Here is a 20,618-nt window from a genome sequence, read left to right on the forward strand (position 1 = left end):
GATCAACAGACATTTTAATTTTGGGAAGAAGATTTGGAGTTTTGATTAATTGATTATGATTATTAAAATATTTTTTAATGGGGATTTTAATTAATTCATTTGAATATAGAAGGCTAATTAAGTAATTTATATAAAGTACGATGGGTGTACGATGGGGTACGGTGTGTTTTTACTGGGTTCGTACATTAATTTTCAAATCTTTAGTATCGTACTAGGTCGTACATAGGTTGTACATAAAATTGATGGTTGAGATCCAATTTTAATTATTTTATACGCACCAGATTAAATATTTTACGGTCCGAGAAGTACAACCCTCTCGGACCCTAGACAACCCCTACTTTCTTTGTTCTATTCTACAATCCCGGGTCGGGTAGGATTACTCGAGTACAACTTTTGGGAAATTAAATAAATTAGGGCTACGCTTTTTAGTTCTTAACTCTAATTTCTCCTTCCTTCCAATTCTTAGACCCAATCAATCTCAACCAAAAAGTCTTCAAACACCGGCGAAGGCAGCGGCGGCGGCGGCGGGTACAGCTTCTATCTTCTTGGGATTATATTTTATCAGCGACCTTGCTTGGGCTCTGCTTCCTGTACCTGAAAGCTGAAATAAAAGGCGAGTCTTTTATCCTTGTGCTCATCATATTTTTTTCTTCAATGGGTTTTTTTTATTTTCTATCTTTTCTTGTTAGTCCTGAAATTTTAGTGTGTTTCTAGTTTAGCTGCAATTTTAGTTCTATATATAAATTACTGAATCAATTTGCACACCATTATTTAATTGTAATAGGTTTGCCTTTTTACTGTTTGTGTTGTTTTAACTCCAACTTGCAGATGTCAATCCCTCAAGATGATTACGATGAAATTTTGAGGGAATGGCAATTAAAAATTATCTCACCAAGGGCAACCTTAAATGAGGTCAGTGCTGGAAATCCTATTGATTTTGGTGTAGATGTCCAATTTTTTATGGGCAGTAAGATTTTTGATACCGACCACGATAGAGAGGATACTAAGATGTAGGAAAACGAATGGGAAATTGTCTAGGCTAATTTTACGCGTCATGTTGATACGAAGTAGGAAAGTAGATTTTGGTAGAGGGATTAAGATTGATCTAGAACTACAGGGAACTTGGTTTCAAAAACACATTTTAAATCCTGCAAAAAAGAACTCTTGCAAGAATTACTAAAAAGTCACTAAAAAGTGTCACCGAGGATTATTGCTTTGTGAATCTGCACAGGATCTTCCAGAGAGTTGGTTCCTCCATTTGTTCCTGGCAGAGGTCTCTGCATGTTATGTTAGTAGTACTTGACATACTTTAGTTGAGGACATGGTTTTAAATGTTATCTTCGTACTTCGTCTTTATTATGTAGTAATAGTATGATATCATTTAGAAGGTGTGGCATGTGAATAATCTGACGTTGATGTGTCACTCTGTGCCACTTGTGTGAGCGTGTTATGTGTAATCATGGTTCCAGACATACATGTCCCGCAATAGTTTTGTTTTATGCTGCTTGTGACTTTTGCAATTTATGATCCGAGTCTTATGAAATTATGAATAACTTGGTCAGTTCTATACTGATTCTTCTTTTACCTTACTCATGTTTCAGATTATTTTAAATCCTGAGCTGATTAGACTGGTGCCAAGATACGTGTAAAACTTTGCGGATTGAAGACATTAAGCAATCAAGAAAATAGTTAAAACATATTTATATCCAAAGTAGATGGCTGAGATTAGTGAAAAGTTAGCTGAAGTTTCACTCGATGAAGTAACTCCCAGTCGTGATGGAATTGATGCGGCTGAGATGCAAAATAAGCAGGTAATATATTAGATCTTGAAATATTTGAAAGCTCTTTCAAAATCATCTTTTCTTCGTTGATTACTTTTTTGGAAATGTGATTACTAGCTAATTCATCCTTCCTGTTTTCTGTTTCAGTTATCTGTAGAGAGGGATGATTCATCAATTATTGTTGATAAAATCGATCACAAGCTACTTCGGAATATATGTATCCTCGCACATGTAGATCATGGAAAGACCACTCTTGCAGACCATTTAATAGCTAATTACGGTGGGGGTGTGCTACATCCGAAGCAAGCTGGTAAACTTAGATTCATGGATTACTTGGATGAAGAACAGAGGCGCGCCATCACTATGAAGAGCTCGTCCATTGCACTTCAATATAAGGACTATTTCGTAAATTTGATAGATTCACCAGGCCACATGGATTTCTGCAGTGAGGTATCTACTGCCGCGCGGTTGAGCGATGGTGCTCTAGTGTTAGTAGATGCTGTGGAGGGTGTTCATATTCAAACACACGCTGTATTGCGTCAAGCATGGATTGAGAAGCTGACACCCTGTTTAGTTCTTAATAAGATCGATCGCTTGATATCTGAGTTGAGATTGAGTCCCATGGAAGCTTATAATAGGTTATTAAGGATTATCCACGAGGTTAATGGGATAGTTAGTGCCTATAGGTCGGAAAAGTACTTATCCGATGTGGATTCAATGCTTTCAGTTGCTCAATCTGGTGATGCAGGTGAGGAAAATTACGAGTTATTAGAAGATGACGAGGAGGACACTTTTCAACCTCAGAAAGGAAATGTCGTCTTTGCTTGTGCCTTAGATGGATGGGGATTTGGGATTAGTGATTTTGCCGAAATGTATGTTTCTAAGCTTGGGGCGAGCTCAGCAGCTTTACAGAGGGCATTGTGGGGCCCTCGGTACTACATTGCCAAGACTAAGATGATTGTGGGCAAGAAAGCAATAGGCAATACATCAAAAGCTAGGCCCATGTTTGTGCAACTTATTCTCGAGCCAATTTGGAGTGTTTATCAGGCTACTCTGGAAGGGGATAGGGGATTGCTTGAGAAGGTGATTAAATCTTTTAATTTATCTGTACCTCCGCGCGAACTTCAAAATAAGGACCCGAAAGCTGTGCTTCAATCTGTCATGAGCCGTTGGCTTCCGTTGTCCGATACAATGTTGTCTATGGTAGTGAAATGCATTCCTGATCCTGCTACAGCCCAGTCTTTACGAATAGCGAGATTGCTGCCTAAAAGAGAGACTTTTGAGGATGGGGAAACGTCCGATGTGCTCGCCGAAGCAGAACTCGTGAGGAAATCGATCGAGGCTTGTGATTCGAGTACCCTTGCACCATGTGTTGCATTTGTGTCTAAGATGTTTGCTGTCCCCACAAAGATGCTTCCTCGTGGAGAGATTCTGAACAATCCGACAGATGATGGTGATTCGGGAGAGTGCTTTCTTGCATTTGCTAGGATCTTTAGTGGGGTCCTCTTTGCTGGACAGCGAGTTTTTGTGCTTTCTGCTTTATACGATCCGGTGAAGGTGGAAGCGAATCAGAAGCATGTGCAAGTAGCCAATTTGCAGTCGTTGTATCTAATGATGGGTCAAGGGCTGAAGCCAGTTCCATACGCAAAGGCGGGGAATATTGTTGCCATACGAGGGCTTGGTCAGCATATATTAAAGAGTGCTACTCTTTCATCTACATTAAATTCGTGGCCTTTCTCCAGCATGGTTTTCCAAGTTGCACCGACACTTAAAGTTGCGATTGAACCATCCGATCCAGCCGATATGGGAGCGCTCATGAAAGGGTTGAGGCTCTTGAACCGTGCGGACCCTTTTGTCGAGGTCACTGTTTCTGCTAGAGGGGAGCATGTACTTGCGGCTGCGGGAGAAGTACATCTCGAGAGATGTGTAAAGGATTTGAAGGAGAGATTCGCAAAGGTAGCTTTGGAAGTCTCTCCTCCACTCGTCTCTTACAAGGAGACGATCGAAGGTGACATCACCACCAATCCTCTGGAGAATTTGAAACTGTTTTTTGGCGGAAACTCCGAGTATGTGGAGAAGACAACTCAAAATGGTAGGTGTGTTGTACGTGTGCATGTTTTCAAACTTCCAACGCCTCTTACTAAGCTGCTCGATGAAAGCTCTGAATTGCTGGGAGATATAATAGGAGGCAAATCTGGACAGGCTTTGAAGAGCTTGGAAACATCGAGGGGTAGCATTGTAGAAGATGAGAATCCGATCGAAGCACTCAAGAAACGGATGATGGATGCTATAGAGAGTGAGTTTTCCTCCAGCGATACAGAGTCGGAGAAATTAAGAACATTCTGGAAAGATCTATTCAAACGGATTTGGGCGTTGGGACCTAGACAAGTCGGTCCGAACATTCTCTTCACTCCAGACAGTGGAAAGAGCGTCGAAGCCTCTGTCCTAATTAAGGGCTCTCCTTACGTTTCCGATAAATTAGGTTTTTGCAACATAGACAACAACAACAATAATGGATTGAGTGAGTCGTCAGACGAAACTTTGTTGCGAGAAGAAGCAGAGAGTTTAGAGAGCAGCGTCTTGTCTGGATTTCAGGTCGCTACTTCAGCCGGTCCTTTGTGCGACGAGCCTATGTGGGGCCTAGCCTTTATTGTCGAGGCTTTCGTATCCACTCCACCCACGGACGATAATTCCTCCACCACCATCGCCACTCACCACCACCACCACCCGGAACAGTACGGTGTTTTCACAGGACAAGTGATGACAGCTGTCAAGGAGGCGTGTAGGACAGCTGTGCTGCAACGGAAACCTAGGCTAGTCGAAGCGATGTATTTTTGCGAACTGAATACACCGACGGAGTATTTGGGGTCGATGTACGCGGTGCTTGCTCGAAGAAGAGCTAGGGTTTTGAAGGAAGAAATGCAAGAAGGTTCGCCTCTGTTTACGGTGCATGCTTATGTACCAGTTGCAGAGAGTTTTGGATTTCCGGACGAATTGAGGAGATGGACGTCTGGAGCAGCGAGTGCTTTGCTTGTATTGAGCCATTGGGAGACGCTTTTGGAGGACCCGTTTTTTGTGCCGAGGACTGAAGAAGAGATTGAGGAACATGGGGATGGATCCAGTATGCTGCAGAACACCTCGAGGAAGCTTATTGATGCTGTGAGGAGGAGGAAGGGTTTGCCTGTGGAGGAGAAGGTGGTACAGCATGCAACTAAACAGAGGACGTTGGCCCGTAAAGTTTAAGAGTTGATAAATGGTTTTTTTGGATTATGGTATCGGCTTCATATGGTTAATTTTTTTGTGTGCGGTGATTTAGGTACGTAATCGGAGGTGAAGCTCCTGAGGTGATTATAGTGTACTTTGTTAGGCGTACTGCTATTTTAGTCAATTTTGCAGGTGATTCGTATTGTACCAACTTACACAGATATATGATTATTGGAACTACACTAATTTTACTTGAAACCCCCATTCAGTTACTTTTGAAAGATGATATGTTCAAATGTATTACACTGTCAACATGGTCCAATTTTATACTACATGAATGTTTGTTTGTCAATGATATATCCAATGTTCTTCAAGTAACTATGTAACCAAGAAAATGGACAACAGAGAATGAATGATAAATAGTCTAAAGTTATATGAATATTGATACAACAACAAAAGTCTCAAATTCAGCTCTCTTCTTCTTTATACATATGTCCAGTAAACCAAGTTCGAAACTTGTACTATTTTGATCCTACTTAATCGATAATTTAGCTGCATAAACCTAGTGCACAACACGAGTTTGATGGGTAACTCAAAAGCATTTGCGGTGAACAATAGACGGTCCAGTTTCATCGTAATCGGCTTTTGTTACATGCTGATTTTGAGGAAACACCACTTTGGCTAGTATTGCACCTCCCACCCATGCTGAGTAATTTGCCAAGTTATCAGGCATATATTCTGGAGGCTGCATTCAGACAAACAGTTAAAAACAAATCATATGCACATTTCAGACATTAACTGCAGTTATATATATATATATTCATAGGTTTGAGCAATTCAGATGATTTTAGTAAATTTTATTTAATCATTTAATTGATTAAAATAATATTAAAAGCTAACCGTATAAGAGATGATAGTGTATTATATTAGATTACCTTGACGAGAGAAGGCCTGATAGCTGAGGAGGAAACCAAAGCCTCCTTCTGAAACCTATCTTCAAAACCTACAACAGCAATTAGTAGATTATGGCATCAGCTGCTGCAGAATATCAGTTTTGTAATGAACAAACCAACAAAAAGAAGAGTACACGTATATAGTCTCCATAAATTTTAGCAGCAAAACACATATATCCATCGTATATTCTTAAATAAATTGGAGACCAACTGAAAAATTACACTGAAGTTGAGATGATAATAGCTGATAGATACAGATATATACTTGTCTACCAAAAAGTTGAGCCCTAGAATTGACAAAAGTACTTGGTGGGAAGTTGGGAACAAATAGCAAAAAAAAAAATAATCAATCTAGGATTATTTAGTGAATTATCAGAACAGGGAATATTAACAGTTTTCGTTGCTATGGAGATGTGATTACAATGTGAGTCAGTTTTCCAATATACGAAACCTTTGTCAAAAGATAACTGTTTTAAAGTTCCTTTTTGCAAGTGCGGTGATAGTCACAAAATCAGCTGACTAATAATGAAAGTACAATTAGCAAAGAAAATGATGAGCTACGTGTTGGTTTCAATCATAAAAACTTACCAGTCATAGAAGCCGTTCCTCCACAAAGTACAGTATTTTCTAACAGCTGGCGATGATTCTCAGTTGATACAGTTGAAATACAACGAACGAGCTGCTCAACTATTCCATGCGCCTCTAAACCTAAAATTGATGGTTGAAATAAGGCCTCACCAACCGTGTACCTCTCTCTTCCAATTTTTATCACCTGAATTGGAGAGCATAAATTTATCATTATAAACAATTTAGAAAATGTTGAAGTATTAGCAAACAAGCAAAATATTTTAGCAGCATATTGAAGTATCTCTGCCTGTAATTTTAAAACCTCAGTACAACATCAAGTGGGAAGCATAGATTAACCTGTCCGTCAGGCAGCGTGTGCAGCTCCTCAGGGCATGCCTTCTGCATCTTCTCATAAGACAAATCATCCTCAGCAGAGCATGCATATCGCTCCTTCAATTTTTCAACATCGGAGATGCTTAAGTTGACAAGCGGATTGGATTTCTGGAGTTCTTTAGCAAATAAGTTTGTCAAATCCAAACCCCCTACTTCAAATCTTCTAGAAGATATATGCTGAACAGCACCTTCAATTACTGATGCAATATCTGAAAATGTTAAAAATGAATTGTAAGTTAACAAAACTACGCTCCTGAAGGTGAGATTATGATAGTCAAAATTGCTTCTTTAAACCATAAAAACCTACAAAGGTAAATGAGACAGACAGTGACTAAACTAATTCAGATAACATAACACTGATTGATATAAGCAAAGCTATTATTTAAGCACTATCACTATACTAGTGCTAGTAAAAATAATAACATATACTAATAGTCAGGTGCTTGATTCTATTCTTTCCCTTCTATTTTTTAGACATTTCAAGAAAAAGCAAGAATACACTTAATATGCACCAACCAACGTGGTCACATATCAAATCGGCACAGATCCAAGGCCATTGCACACAGCACAACATTCCAAACAATTTGGATCTTAAAAAGAAAAGGCAGAGCACCAAAAGTTGAAGGAGAAAAGAGATTAAGATTTATAGGGAAAAAAAGGACCAGAAGATCTGTAGTTTAGTTCAGCCAAAATGCCAAATTGCATGCTTAATAGGCCGAAAACTATCTCCATTCTTTTTCATTATGCTTCCTACACTTCAATCATATCTGATGGTGTTCGTTAGTACTTCAACTTCAAGCTTCATGAATCCCTTTTTCTCATTATTTCCCCCATTTTAATAATGTTTATGCTCCAAAACCTATAATAGTTCTGAAGATTCTTCAATACTCTCCTATAGAAGGCCAAAAGTTGGACAAAATAATTTCGAAAATCGATGGTCGCCTTTTAGTTAATTGAACAAATACTAATCCATCACCATCTCAAAAGTACTGGTTCGTTAAGAAATCACAGGAAAACAAATTAAGCAACACATACCTAGCTTGCCATGGCCAATATCAACAGTGCAGCCAGAGATCCTCCCCACTGCATAAAGTGATAGTACAGCTTGCTCGGATGCATAAAAGCCAGAGATGTTGAACTTTTCAAACATCAACTGCACCAATTGCTCTCTAACTGCCTGTTCCACAAATATGTATATTAATAATAAAATCCTACAAGGTTCAAACAATAATTATTTCTTCATCATGTCATTTGAATGACATACAAAAATCTGTTAGGTCAAATATTAAATCTGAACTCAACAGTTTGCAACAATTACTGAAAAAAAGGTGTATTATCATGATAAAGTCCTCTACTTAAATAGCACCTCTGATTTTGATCGTTATTATGCTTGAGAGAGCTATGCCATCATTCTTTAAAGAGACTCATAGCTCTCATCAGGATCATCATGAATTTAGGAAGATACGGTCGGCATTAAGGCTTTCCCTCACTAGTCCCCAATAATCAATGTTAGTACATACACATGCCCCACACTACCAGCACCCCTCATAAACATTATTTTATTATGAAGAAAAGGAGAGAAAAGAAAAAATATCAAGCTTTTAAATGAAACTGATATAAAAAAATTGACTAACCTTCGGAGTTGCTAGCGGATCTGCAAACAAAATTTGTCCTTCATTGCCAATCTCCCATCCTAAACCAGTATAAAGTACATGCCTTAAAAGATCTTCCATGGCATCCCAGTCTCTGATAAAGCCTCGAACAACTGGATCAACAGTCACATTCTCCAGCAACGAAGCATCTGTCAATGACTCATCTTCCGGTACTCGCTTCATTTGTGTTGGGATGACCTAAAATGATAATGGAATAAATTAAAAAAAAAAAAAGAGAGAAAAGAAATAAACAAAGTGTGCAAGTAACTAACAAAATATTTTATATACAGTTAAAGCATAGGCATCGTACTGAAAGGGTTTGAAGATGTAAGGTAGTGTAAAAAGGTAACAATTAAGAATCGACAATGTAGCACTAATAAAGGTGGAGTCATTCGTAAATAATTTAATAACAAATTGATGTCATTAAAAAAAAAGTCACTCAAATTTTCTGGGAAATTGTTACTACTAGAACACACAAGTAAACAGGTTTTAATTGCAACAATGTCAAATCTAAGTAAATGTACAGAAGGAATAATCAATTTGACCAGTATTTCGCCAACCATGCGAGTTTCTTTCCATTTCTTTTACAGAGATAGTCTAGAGAGAACCGTACAAGTTCCATTCTGCTCAATCTTCAACAAATTGTGAGTTTCAGTTGAGTCAACAAAATGTGGGCTACATTAGAGGTGGTTGAATAGGACTCAAAATTGAAATCTGTTACTGATCTTGAAACAATTCTTCATTTTTCCTAATTCTGCTCTTCTCATTCCTCACCCTTCACACATAAAACCCAGACTTAAAACTCCTTGAAGTAAGAAGCCTAAAGAACAACCCTAGTCCATCCAATGTAGTAGAACTCCAAATCCAGAACTACAGCATATTCAGTAGCAGGAATCTAGAGAAATGTTTGCAATCGAATACACAAGTTTAAACACAGGATGGATCATCAAAAGTTCCGCCAAATTCCTATTATTTTCACTCTAATAGCTTTGTCATGAAAGCATCTAATCTCCTACTTTAATTTTCTATATAGAAAAAGGAAGGTAACCTCAGGGCCACATTCAGGCAAGGCGTGATTAAATTTGAACAGTCCAGAACCGGCGTCAACCACTGCAGGCTCCATGCTCTCACTTGATTCAAAGGCAACCGTGACGGCTAGCCAATTAAGAGAAATAGGCAGACAAAGTTTGAGTGCAAAATGGGGAAATGTAGGGTTACTCGAATGAGAAAATTCTCTTTTATAGGCCAAAGGACAAGATGGTAAAAGCATTCAATGTGGTGGTAATTTCGGAAGCTCGTACCCGAGTTATAAAAGTCAATAATAACCCTTGCATAAAAGCACTTTGAAATAACTTTCAAATATGAATATATATAGAAATAACAATTACATGTTAAAACTGGGGACCAATTATAACTATATATGAATAACACTTAATGTTTCATTTCTCGTATTAAGAGAAAGATTGTTTCCCATTGCAGCTACCCTGCCTACTTTTTACTTCTATAATTGAAGGCCTTTTCCGTTATAAAAATGACTAGGCGTAATAATTTCCATCATCTTAATTAGAAAATTAAAGCCAAATGTGGATGGAAAACAATCTACTGAAAGGTGATTAGGATTTCTCCATAAATCCCCTTGTAGTCTACCTCACATGGATATCTATAAAGGCTTCATCTCAGCAACTTAATGCTCGAACAAGTACGGCATAAATATTATTCATGCTATTCAAGGAAGAATAAATCAGGTACTGAGAGTATATGTGTGTTAAGATAATTCCACGTGTCGAACATTTTGAGACACTCTTGACATCAGCATTATCTTGAGAAGGATCAGATCACAACCACTAGCAAGAGACACTCATTCACAAATCATAATCCAGTTATGATTGTGGTGCATTCACATGTTTGACAAAAACAAACGGACATAATTTTGCAGCCACAGAAAATGTCCTAATTAAGAAACGGGGGAGATCAAAACAAGAGCCTTCTTCTAGTTTATTATTCAAACACAAGGCATTTTCGGATCCCACAATACAATGTTCACATAATTCTAATCATTTTGGTAGTCATTGAAATGCATGAGAGATCAAAGACTTCAGTCCCTGTATAAAAGACAATTCCTGATGTCATGAAATATGACATTCTCAAATATGTTTACATCTAACCTTGGTAGACATCTCTCAAGAAGGAAAATATCCATTGTTGCCAAATATTGTTTAAAGGAAAAGGATAAAATAAATCAATTATTACGATTGCTCCAAAACGAAACTAAAAGTTATCTTATATGAATGTACATATTACACAGCCAACGAAATCGGTCTCTTCGACCCTACACCCAGTGGTTACGACCATGTGTTTAGTTCACTTTTAACTAATTTTAATTTAGTAAGAGTCTCAAAGAAGCACGTCTCAGTTAGAATTAAACTTGAGAAAAAAAACATGTGTCGATGGGAAAAAAAGAACCCGGTGATAATCGCCGGGTGTAAGTTCGAGGGAACCAACCAAATTATAGAGTGAACATTATAGGGATCTTAGTAAAACCCTCCTCAATCCCAACACATATAGCTTTGAAATGAGAAAAAAACTGGGTTTAGTTATTCAATCAAAGCCCTAGGTAAAAATCATGGAAGCTTTTGGATCTGATCAATCCTTGTATAAAGAAATTTACAAAAAAAATAAATTAGCAAAATGTGATACAAACATAAAATTATTGCTTGTAACTGCTAAAAAATGAAGTTGAGACGCGGAGGAATTAAGATGATAGTCAGGAAATTCCATATCCATTTCACATTCTTAAGGGGTCAATCAAAGCCGAAAACACCCCTACCATAACACACACACACACACACCACACGCATTTTCGGAGGAGGAGGAGCTAGTGATACTAATTCACCAATCCATAACAATAAATAGCAGAAACGCAAAAAGTGGCCGGAAATTACCATGGAAGGAGGCTGGTCGGGAACAGCAAAACCAGCTTTGAGCAATTTGGTACCAGCGTCAACAACCACCGCCTCCATAACTAGTAAAATTAATTTATGAGGGTTTTGCAGTTAGGGGTTACAATGCATGTAGGTTTTGCGTTGAACTTGTTGAATCAACGCCGCCGTCAACCGCCGGATGTTTGGCCTAGGTCTCTCGAAATTAATTAATGTTTCGCTCTGCAAATTATTTTTGAGATTAAATTAAAGTTAACAATTCATGTGTATATATACCAATTTATTGCATTTGGCCCCTTCATTTATATGATATTCCTAAACAAATCCTCATGTTATTAATATTCTAATATATAACCCTGAATTTTTGAGTTTTTAGAGAATAGTTTGTTAAAAAAAATTCTAATATAAATAAGGGAATTCCTCATATACGCAATTCTTTGAAATTTTTCTTGGTTTTTTTTTTCTTCCCAATTAAGCATCTTGATTGTGGTGGATTTTGAAATAGTTGTCATGTAATCAATTCGTATGTCCGTATGGATTTTACGTGAACTTTTGTATCGATTTTGTAAATTTGATGGAATTTCAATAATTTTCATAGATATTTATGGAGTAATATATAGTATAGCTTTCGTGGAATCTATGTAATTCATCATCTCCTAAATGATGTGAGATTGTTTCTTTATCAAATTTCTTAAGGCTAGAAGAGTAACTTACTCAAGATAAATATTGTACAACAGTAATATTCCTGGTTGTTGAAATAAAATTGTATGTTTAATATTTTCTTGGTATTTCTAGTTATGATTATGAGTAACTCTCATGTATTCTTCTCCACTATTTTTTTTTTCATGTAGTTTTCTCCAATTTTATGTATATATTTTGTAAATTCTTTAAGTTTTCATGGAAACTTAAATATTATTTTTGCATTGATGTTTGTGAGTATTATATCTTTCTTTGATTTTATTGTATTTTTTTCTTAGTAAAATTGCTTTCTTAGATGCACGACATCATAATTGCGTAGGAAACATGCACAACAACACCATGTTTACGGCCTCGTCACACCTAATATATCGATTTTGGGTCTATTGACGATGAAAAAACAGTAAACTTGTGTCTTATAACTCATATGTAACAAAGTCTTTCTGGATTTATAAAGCTTTTCAAGGCTGATTTTACCACCATTCTTTTTTTCTTTTGTTTTAATCCAACAAAATTCGCCTAAATAATCATCGCTCTAAGCAAAAACCTCTATTTCTTCCAATTTGAATAAACAATTTAATTGTAAAAGTTAAAAACCCTGATTTAATTTTCTTTTGGATTTTTGTTTAAAAAATGATAGAGTTAAAGAGAATAAGAGATAAATGGTTGGGGTACTGGCATTGCATTTCCTACAGGTTGCTCATTGAACTGGTGAGCCACGATTTCAGAGAAGGAGACATTTACGTTTTTTAGTAAATCTTTTCACATTTCTTCTGTTTGCCCTTTTTTTTTGTTTTTTTTTCTTTGGCATTGGACTCCAAATAGTGGGGATAAAACTGTGCTACAGTACGATGATGTAATTAGAAACCCGAAAACCCGAAAACCCGAAAACCCGAAACCCCGAAACCCGAAACCCGAAACCCGAAAACCCGAAACCCGAAACCTTCTCTGCAAAATTGGGAGTGTTAGTAGTGCTTTTGAGCTGTTAAGCCATATGGTGGATGAAGGCTTTGATGTAGATCAAAAGAATTGTTCTTTGATGCTTGCAATAATGTGCAGGCAGTTGAATTATGACTGTGATAAAATTATGGGATTTTGGGGAGATTTGAAAATGTTAGGGTTTGAACCAAGAAAGAATGATTTCTGTAATTTAATTAGGTTTTTGGTTGGAAGGGGGAATGGTAAGGAGGCTTTGAGATTGTTGAAACAAATGAATTATTAAATCAATTCATTTAATTATGTAATTTTATTATTATTGTTTTTTCGATTTTTGGTTTCTTTATAATAATAGAAAATTAGAAATAATTATATTATGTGTAAATTAACCACATTATATAATAATTCACATTGAGGTGATTCCATATCATTATGATTCAGTATATGCTTGGATTTCTGATGAGACTTATTGAAATCATACATTCAACATTTGAATGTAATTTCGAATCCAAAGTGCTACATTTGCGTTATCTAATGCCGCAATATAATAAGTTTCGGAGGTGGAATCCGCCGTCATGTTTCACTTGGAACTCATACGACACCTCGTTAATAAGCATGAATATAAATCCAAGTAATTGAAAGGGAAAATAAATTGAATATAATTACATTTGAAGGAAAACTAAATAGATGAAAAAAAAGAAATAAAGAAAATAACATATTAAAAAATATTTAATTTCCATCAAACATGTACACGTGTCCTTTTGTGAATGGGATTCATTTTCTACCCATTAGCAGATGGTCCGTTCTGAATTAAAACTAAAAAAGTATTATACTACATACTAAGTATTATACTAAATACTAATCTAGCTTTAATGATAAATAATATTATTAAATCATAATTAAATAGATCCTCTAATACATAAAAAAATCTTAACAAACTGTGCATCTATTTGTAAACTTTATTTCCATTATTTAACAAAGTAACGTATGTGAAAAGCGAATTTTTATTGTAAAAAAAATTAAATAAACAAAAATAAAGAATATTTTTCAATTAAATAAGTTTCAAGATTCAATGCTTACATGAAGAACATAAATAATAAAATGAAAAATAACGACATTTCAACATTTCAATTAATGTTTTTAACTTCGATAGAAATTTGCCGGCCGTCCAGTAAACGAATTAGGCAGTGTCAAGCGACCTTGTAATGGCAAAACATTCGTCTCTCCATTCAAAACCGAGTATGACAATCCCTTATAATTTCTAAATACCAAATCTTTGTTATGTAAACCATCATCTGTCAATCAGCACGATTCAATCATATTAAAAGTATACGCGAGGCACATGTCTTTCCTAAACAATAGTATAAGCGAGGCACATGTCTTTCCTAAACCAATCGAACGTAGCTTTCGAGAGGATATTCATCTGAAAAATATAATGAGAGAGAAAAATAAAATAAAACATATTGTTAAAATCAAGAGAGGACGATTCATTCATGTATTTATACGGACCTATATGATTCTTTCATAAAATAATTAAAAATAAAAAGACCAAATTTGAGCATATAATATATTGAAATTATAATTACGAAATTTCGAAGGTAATACAATATTATAAAAATATAAATGAAAGAAAAATCCTCAATAAAAAATAATGAAATAACTAAATAACATAATGTGAAACAAAACATCCAGAAAACATAATTTCAAAAAGGAGCCGATTTTATCAAAACAAAACGCACATTACCATACATTTTTTATCTAATGAAAAATGATGGTGGAATAAAGTGAATCGATGGGGGTTTATATACTTGTATATGAACAATGAAAAAAGAAACAATCAATTACATATGGTAATAATATAAAAAACATTAAATGCAATAATTTTTTTATTGAGAAATAATATTGTAGATCTTATTCTAGGAAGGTATATATATAAAAAAAAGGGTTAAATACAAAAACACCCCTGTACTATGGACTTTGTATCTTATACCCCCATGTACTACACATAAATACAAAAACCCCCTGCTGTTATATTTTTTCCAAAATCTGACGAAAATACCCCTGCTAAAATTATAAATATAAGGGTTTGTTTGAGCCATTTTCCACTATATTTTTTAACATTTTCGGTCAATTTTACTGAGGAAATTTTGATATTTTTCTTCAAAACCTTTAATTACTTAGATTTTTTTATTTTTTTTTCCTGAATAAAACCTTTTATGTTTATGATTTTGAATTTATTCATTTTTTCTTAATTGTCTTCCGGTAGTTCAAACATCCTAAGATTAACTACCGGAAGACATTTAAGAAAAAAAATGAAGAAACTCAAAATGACAAAAATAAAAGGGCTTATTTATATAATTTAAAAAATCTAAGCAATTAGATGTTTTGGAGAAAAAATATAAATACCAAAACTTCCCACATAAAATTGACTGAAAATGGTAAAATATATAGTGGAAAATGGCTCAAACTATATATCTATATATATATATATATATATATATATATATATATATATATATATATATAATATGATAGGATTTAAAGTGTAATATTCTACATAATGATATTTTTAATTTTTTTAGGGTTAAATACAAAAATACCCCTAAAAACACCCCTATATGTATAGGGGTGTTTTTGTATTTAACCCTAAAAAAATTAAAAATATCATTATGTAGGATATTACACTTTAAATCCTATCATATTATTTATATATATATATATATATATATATATATATATATATATATATATATATATATATATATATATATATATATATATATATATATATATATATATATATATATATATATATAAAACACGTGTGAAATTAAAATTGGTGTTGATTTGTTAAATGTGATAATCATGCTTTGATTAGTAATTTCTATATATACAGATTAATATTATATATAAAGTTAATAATTATAGTAAATGTCATGTACAAATATACAAAAGGATGACATGTTTTTTATTAATTTTCTTAACCAATCAAATTGACACATAGGATGAAATTAATGATATGTCATCATTGAAACTGACAAAATGTAAATCAATTAGGTGTGGAATTCAAAAATGTATTCTTGTGAACCACGAGAATGTATTCTTGTGAACCAAGAAAATGTATTCAACAATATCTCTGGAAATGTATTCTTGTGAACCACGAAAATGTATTCAATAATATCTTGTGGGGCACCAAAAATGTATTCAACAATACCTGCAAACCACGAGATATTACACCAAGAAATAACGCACAACTAGTTGTCCCCCTGTCAAACACCGAATATTAGTTTCGTCATGTCCGGATTTTTATTTAAATGTCAGTTTGTTTAATCTGTTATTCGAACAGTTCTCCTATTGTGTTTTTTTTTTAAATATTGTTTTTTGCTTTTTAATATGGCAGAATGGAAATTGAAGAAGGAGAGTCCACAATCCACTACGTTATTGATCGCAATCCTTTCGGGAAATTGACTGAGACAACTACACCAGTGTGGAGACACCAATGTGGTGATCACCCGGAGGAGTTCCATCATGGTCTCAAGATACATCACGATAACTATCTTCGTTGTTTCTATTATGATAAGGAGAAGAACTGTACATTTTACGAAACTTACGATTCTAAGTGGGAGACTCGTATTCATAATCAAGAGTTTTTTGACAAATATCGTATAAGGGTTAACGGAGTTCCTACAATCGATAGTATCTATTTGAAACTAGAGTTCAGAGAGATATTAAGGTCGATGATTCGGTTTTTAGTCTATCTGCACAAGAGTCAGTGTTCTTTAATGAGATTTGCTGAGGAAAACATAGTGTTCAAAGACAATAAGCTCAAGTTTGCTGCGGTCAGATTTCGCGTTAGCTCAGAAAAAACATGTAAAGAAGATTTTGATTGTATATATGAAATAGTTACACACATGTTCAAGGGCAAAGAATCAACTTCGATGGAACTAGCCGACTGGATCCACTTGATAAAGTTTATTGATTTCACAAGGTACCATCTATCTAGAATTATATACTTGTATGTATTTTCGTTTCTCTTTATATTTTTATTAATATAATGTCATGTTAATTCATTTGAAGGGATGATTGCGGTTTGATTCTCTTGTATCATTTGGCGGTCATTCCTCCAACAGAGTCGGTGGATTTCTTCGTGTCTTGCAGCGAGAGATTGACAAGAGTCCATCTAAACGATGCCATTGAATTTTGGAACCTATTAATGGGATGCCTTTATTGAACAACTGGCACACAAGGTTCACGCCGGATACGGTTTCCCATAGTTGCTTTGACTATGGATATTACACTTTAAATCCTATCATATTATATATATATATATATATATATATATATATATATATATATATATATATATATATATATAAATAACACGTGTTAAATTAAAATTGGTGTTGATTTGTTAAATGTGATAATCATGCTTTGATTAGTAATTTCTATATATACAGATTAATATTATATATAAAGTTAATAATTATAGTAAATGTCATGTACAAATATACAAAAGGATGACATGTTTTTTATTAATTTTCTTAACCAATCAAATTGACACATAGGATGAAATTAATGATATGTCATCATTGAAACTGACAAATGTCAATCAATTAGGTGTGGAATTCAAAAATGTATTCTTGTGAACCACGAGAATGTATTCTTGTGAACCAAGAAAATGTATTCAACAATATCTCTGGAAATGTATTCTTGTGAACCACGAAAATGTATTCAATAATATCTTGTGGGGCACCAAAAATGTATTCAACAATACCTGCAAACCACGAGATATTACACCAAGAAATAACGCACAACTAGTTGTCCCCCTGTCAAACACCGAATATTAGTTTCGTATGTCCGAATTTTCATTTAAATGTCAGTTTGTTTAATCTGTTATTCGAACAGTTCTCCTATTGTGTTTTTTTTTTTAAATATTGTTTTTTGCTTTTTAATATGGCAGAATGGAAATTGAATAAGGAGAGTCCACAATCCACTACGTTATTGATCGCAATCCTTTCGGGAAATTGACTGAGACAACTACACCAGTGTGGAGACACCAATGTGGTGATCACCCGGAGGAGTTCCATCATGGTCTCAAGATACATCACGATAACTATTTTCGTTGTTTCTATTATGATAAGGAGAAGAACTGTACATTTTACGAAACTTACGATTCTAAGTGGGAGACTTGTATTCATAATCAAGATTTTTTTGACAAATATCGTATAAGGGTTAACGGAGTTCCTACAATCGATAGTATCTATTTGAAACTAGAGTTCAGAGAGATATTAAGGTCGATGATTCGGTTTTTAGTCTATCTGCACAAGAGTCAGTATTCTTTAATGAGATTTGCTGAGGAAAATATAGTGTTCAAAGACAAGAAGCTCAAGTTTGTTGCGGTCAGATTTCGCGTTAGCTCAGAAAAAACACGTAAAGAAGATTTTGATTGTATATATGAAATAGTTACACACATGTTCAAGGGCAAAGAATCAACTTCGATGGAACTAGCCGACTGGATCCACTTGATAAAGTTTCTTGATTTCACAAGGTACCATCTATCTAGAATTATATACTTGTATGTATTTTTGTTTCTGTTTATATTTTTAGTAATATAATGTCGTGTTAATTCATTTGAAGGGATGATTGCGGTTTGATTCTCTTGTATCATTTGGCGGTCATTCCTCCAACAGAGTCGGTGGATTTCTTCGTGTCTTGCAGCGAGAGATTGACAAGAGTCCATCTAAACGATGCCATTGAATTTTGGAACGCTATTAATGGGATGCCTTTATCGAACAACTGGCACACAAGGTTCACGCCGGATACGGTTTCCCATAGTTGCTTTGACTTTGGTAAAGATTCTTATAAGAATATTTACCAAAGTTAAAGCAGCTATGAAAATCCGGACATACGAAAACTAGGAAAATGGAACTAACAAACATAAACTCCTGGTTGGGCAAAACACCTATACAAACATTTAAATATAAATAAGCCACCAAGTATTATCAAAATAATACACACTCGGTAATTATATGAACATGGGACTCAAACCAGAGAAAGTAATTATACTGTGGAATAAAAACACAAAAATCATGAAAAACACAAAGTCCCATTAAAAAAATTTCTTTAAAAAATTTTCTTCTCGTTGTCTGCGTAATAGTCTTCTTCAAATAGCCATTCACTAACAAAGATAAGGTAAAATGGAAAATAAAATGGAAAACAATCTGCAAAGAATTGCAACTTTAGAGTAGCTTCACAACAAAAGAGTTCCATTTCGATAATGACAGAAAATTCCCACCAAGCCAAATATCATTATCGAGAAAAAAAATCAAAATCACCAAGCCAAGTAAATGCCAAAAAACAACAGTACTACTACAGCTACAAATTCAATATCGCACTAATTTTGCAGAATATCTTAGCTTTCGTTGTAGGGATTTCTTCAAATTTGCTAGGTGATGGCGGCAGTGGCGGCGCGGAGGCACGGCGGTGGCAGCGGCGGACGATGGGAGAGAGTCACGTTTTCTGCTGTGAAGATGAGAAAAGAAACGAATAATTTTCTGGTGTGGGTGAAGAAACGAAGAGAAGGGGAGTTGTTTCTAGCTCATAACCCTAGCCTTCTATAACTTGTGTTTTTAAGCTGATAACCCTCTTAATGATAAGTTTTTAGGATTTATTTGCCTGTTTTTTTTCATTCACAAAATTGAAGGATCTAGGTTGTGGTCGAAGTGGTAGAGTGCTCTACCTCCTCCATAGAGGTCCTCGGTTCGACTCATGGACTACATTGTTCATTTGATTTTGGGCAAAATACAGTTTGCACCCCTGTACTATCACCACTGTCGCATTTACCCCCCTGTACTATCAAATGCGACAAAACACCCCCTGCCGTCCATCTCCGTTACAAAATCCGTCCCTTTCAAATGTTGACTGGCTATTGAACTAGCCGTTGGAAAAATTCTGACCAATACACCCCTCTAATTGTGTATAAAAGGGGTGCATCATTCTTCACTCATTTGTACTCAATTCCTTTCCAATTTCTTCCTAATTTTCATTTCCAACCCCTTTTTTTCACCTCAGATTTCTGAAAAAAATTATATTCAAGAAATTAATTTTTTTTAAATTCATAATTAATCGGTTTAAAAATGTCTTCCGGAAGTTCAAATTCTCAAAATTCGTGTTTTAGGTCCAAACACTACATGTCATATTTTTCAGGAACCACTTGTCGATGCAATCGGAGCGCCGCGGTTCGAACATCTTGGACTGTCAATAATCCGTGTCGGAAATTTGCAGGATGTGCTAATTGGGATGTAAGTTCTTCATATTATAGTGCAAAAATTATTTTTAGTTTGTACTTAACATTTACTTATTTTCTCGTGTACGAAAATAGAAGCCCAACGGATGCAAGTTTCTGCAGTGGATTGAGCCTGAAATATGTGAAAAAGGGTTGGAGATTGGGCAAGGATTTCAAAGATTTTTGGATACAAAAAAAGAGAAAATCAACAT

General features: G+C 34.9%; 2 protein-coding genes across 4 annotated transcripts; one reads left to right on the forward strand and one right to left on the reverse strand.

Moving 5' to 3' along the window:
* Positions 1-335: 335 nt before the first annotated feature.
* On the forward strand, positions 336-5,243 carry LOC105966896 (Ribosomal protein S5/Elongation factor G/III/V family protein). Of its 2 annotated transcripts, XM_012991471.2 has the most exons (4): positions 336-613; positions 829-912; positions 1,602-1,811; positions 1,929-5,243. In XM_012991471.2, exons 3-4 carry the CDS (start codon positions 1,716-1,718, stop codon positions 5,022-5,024), a joined length of 3,192 nt encoding a protein of 1,063 aa, XP_012846925.2. In that variant the 5' UTR covers positions 336-613; positions 829-912; positions 1,602-1,715; the 3' UTR covers positions 5,025-5,243. The 2 variants fall into 2 exon arrangements, with proteins under 2 accessions (XP_012846925.2, XP_088677181.1); XM_088821055.1 differs by lacking the exon at positions 829-912.
* Positions 5,244-5,394: 151 nt separating this feature from the next.
* Positions 5,395-11,759, reverse strand: ARP7 (actin-related protein 7). 2 transcript variants are annotated; one of them, XM_012991472.2, is made up of 7 exons: positions 11,493-11,759; positions 8,533-8,748; positions 7,934-8,075; positions 6,863-7,107; positions 6,527-6,710; positions 5,921-5,988; positions 5,395-5,730 (listed from the first exon to the last, which is right to left on the reverse strand). In XM_012991472.2, the coding sequence occupies exons 1-7, from the start codon at positions 11,568-11,570 to the stop codon at positions 5,578-5,580; spliced, it is 1,086 nt and encodes a 361-aa protein (XP_012846926.1). In that variant the 5' UTR covers positions 11,571-11,759; the 3' UTR covers positions 5,395-5,577. The 2 variants fall into 2 exon arrangements, with proteins under 2 accessions (XP_012846926.1, XP_088677182.1); XM_088821056.1 differs by lacking the exon at positions 11,493-11,759 and adding an exon at positions 9,599-9,762.
* Positions 11,760-20,618: the final 8,859 nt, after the last annotated feature.

The sequence above is a fragment of the Erythranthe guttata genome, chromosome 7 (assembly GCF_056151865.1).
Source record: "Erythranthe guttata isolate IM_541 chromosome 7, IM_541, whole genome shotgun sequence".
In the NCBI taxonomy this organism is placed as follows: Eukaryota; Viridiplantae; Streptophyta; class Magnoliopsida; order Lamiales; family Phrymaceae; genus Erythranthe; species Erythranthe guttata.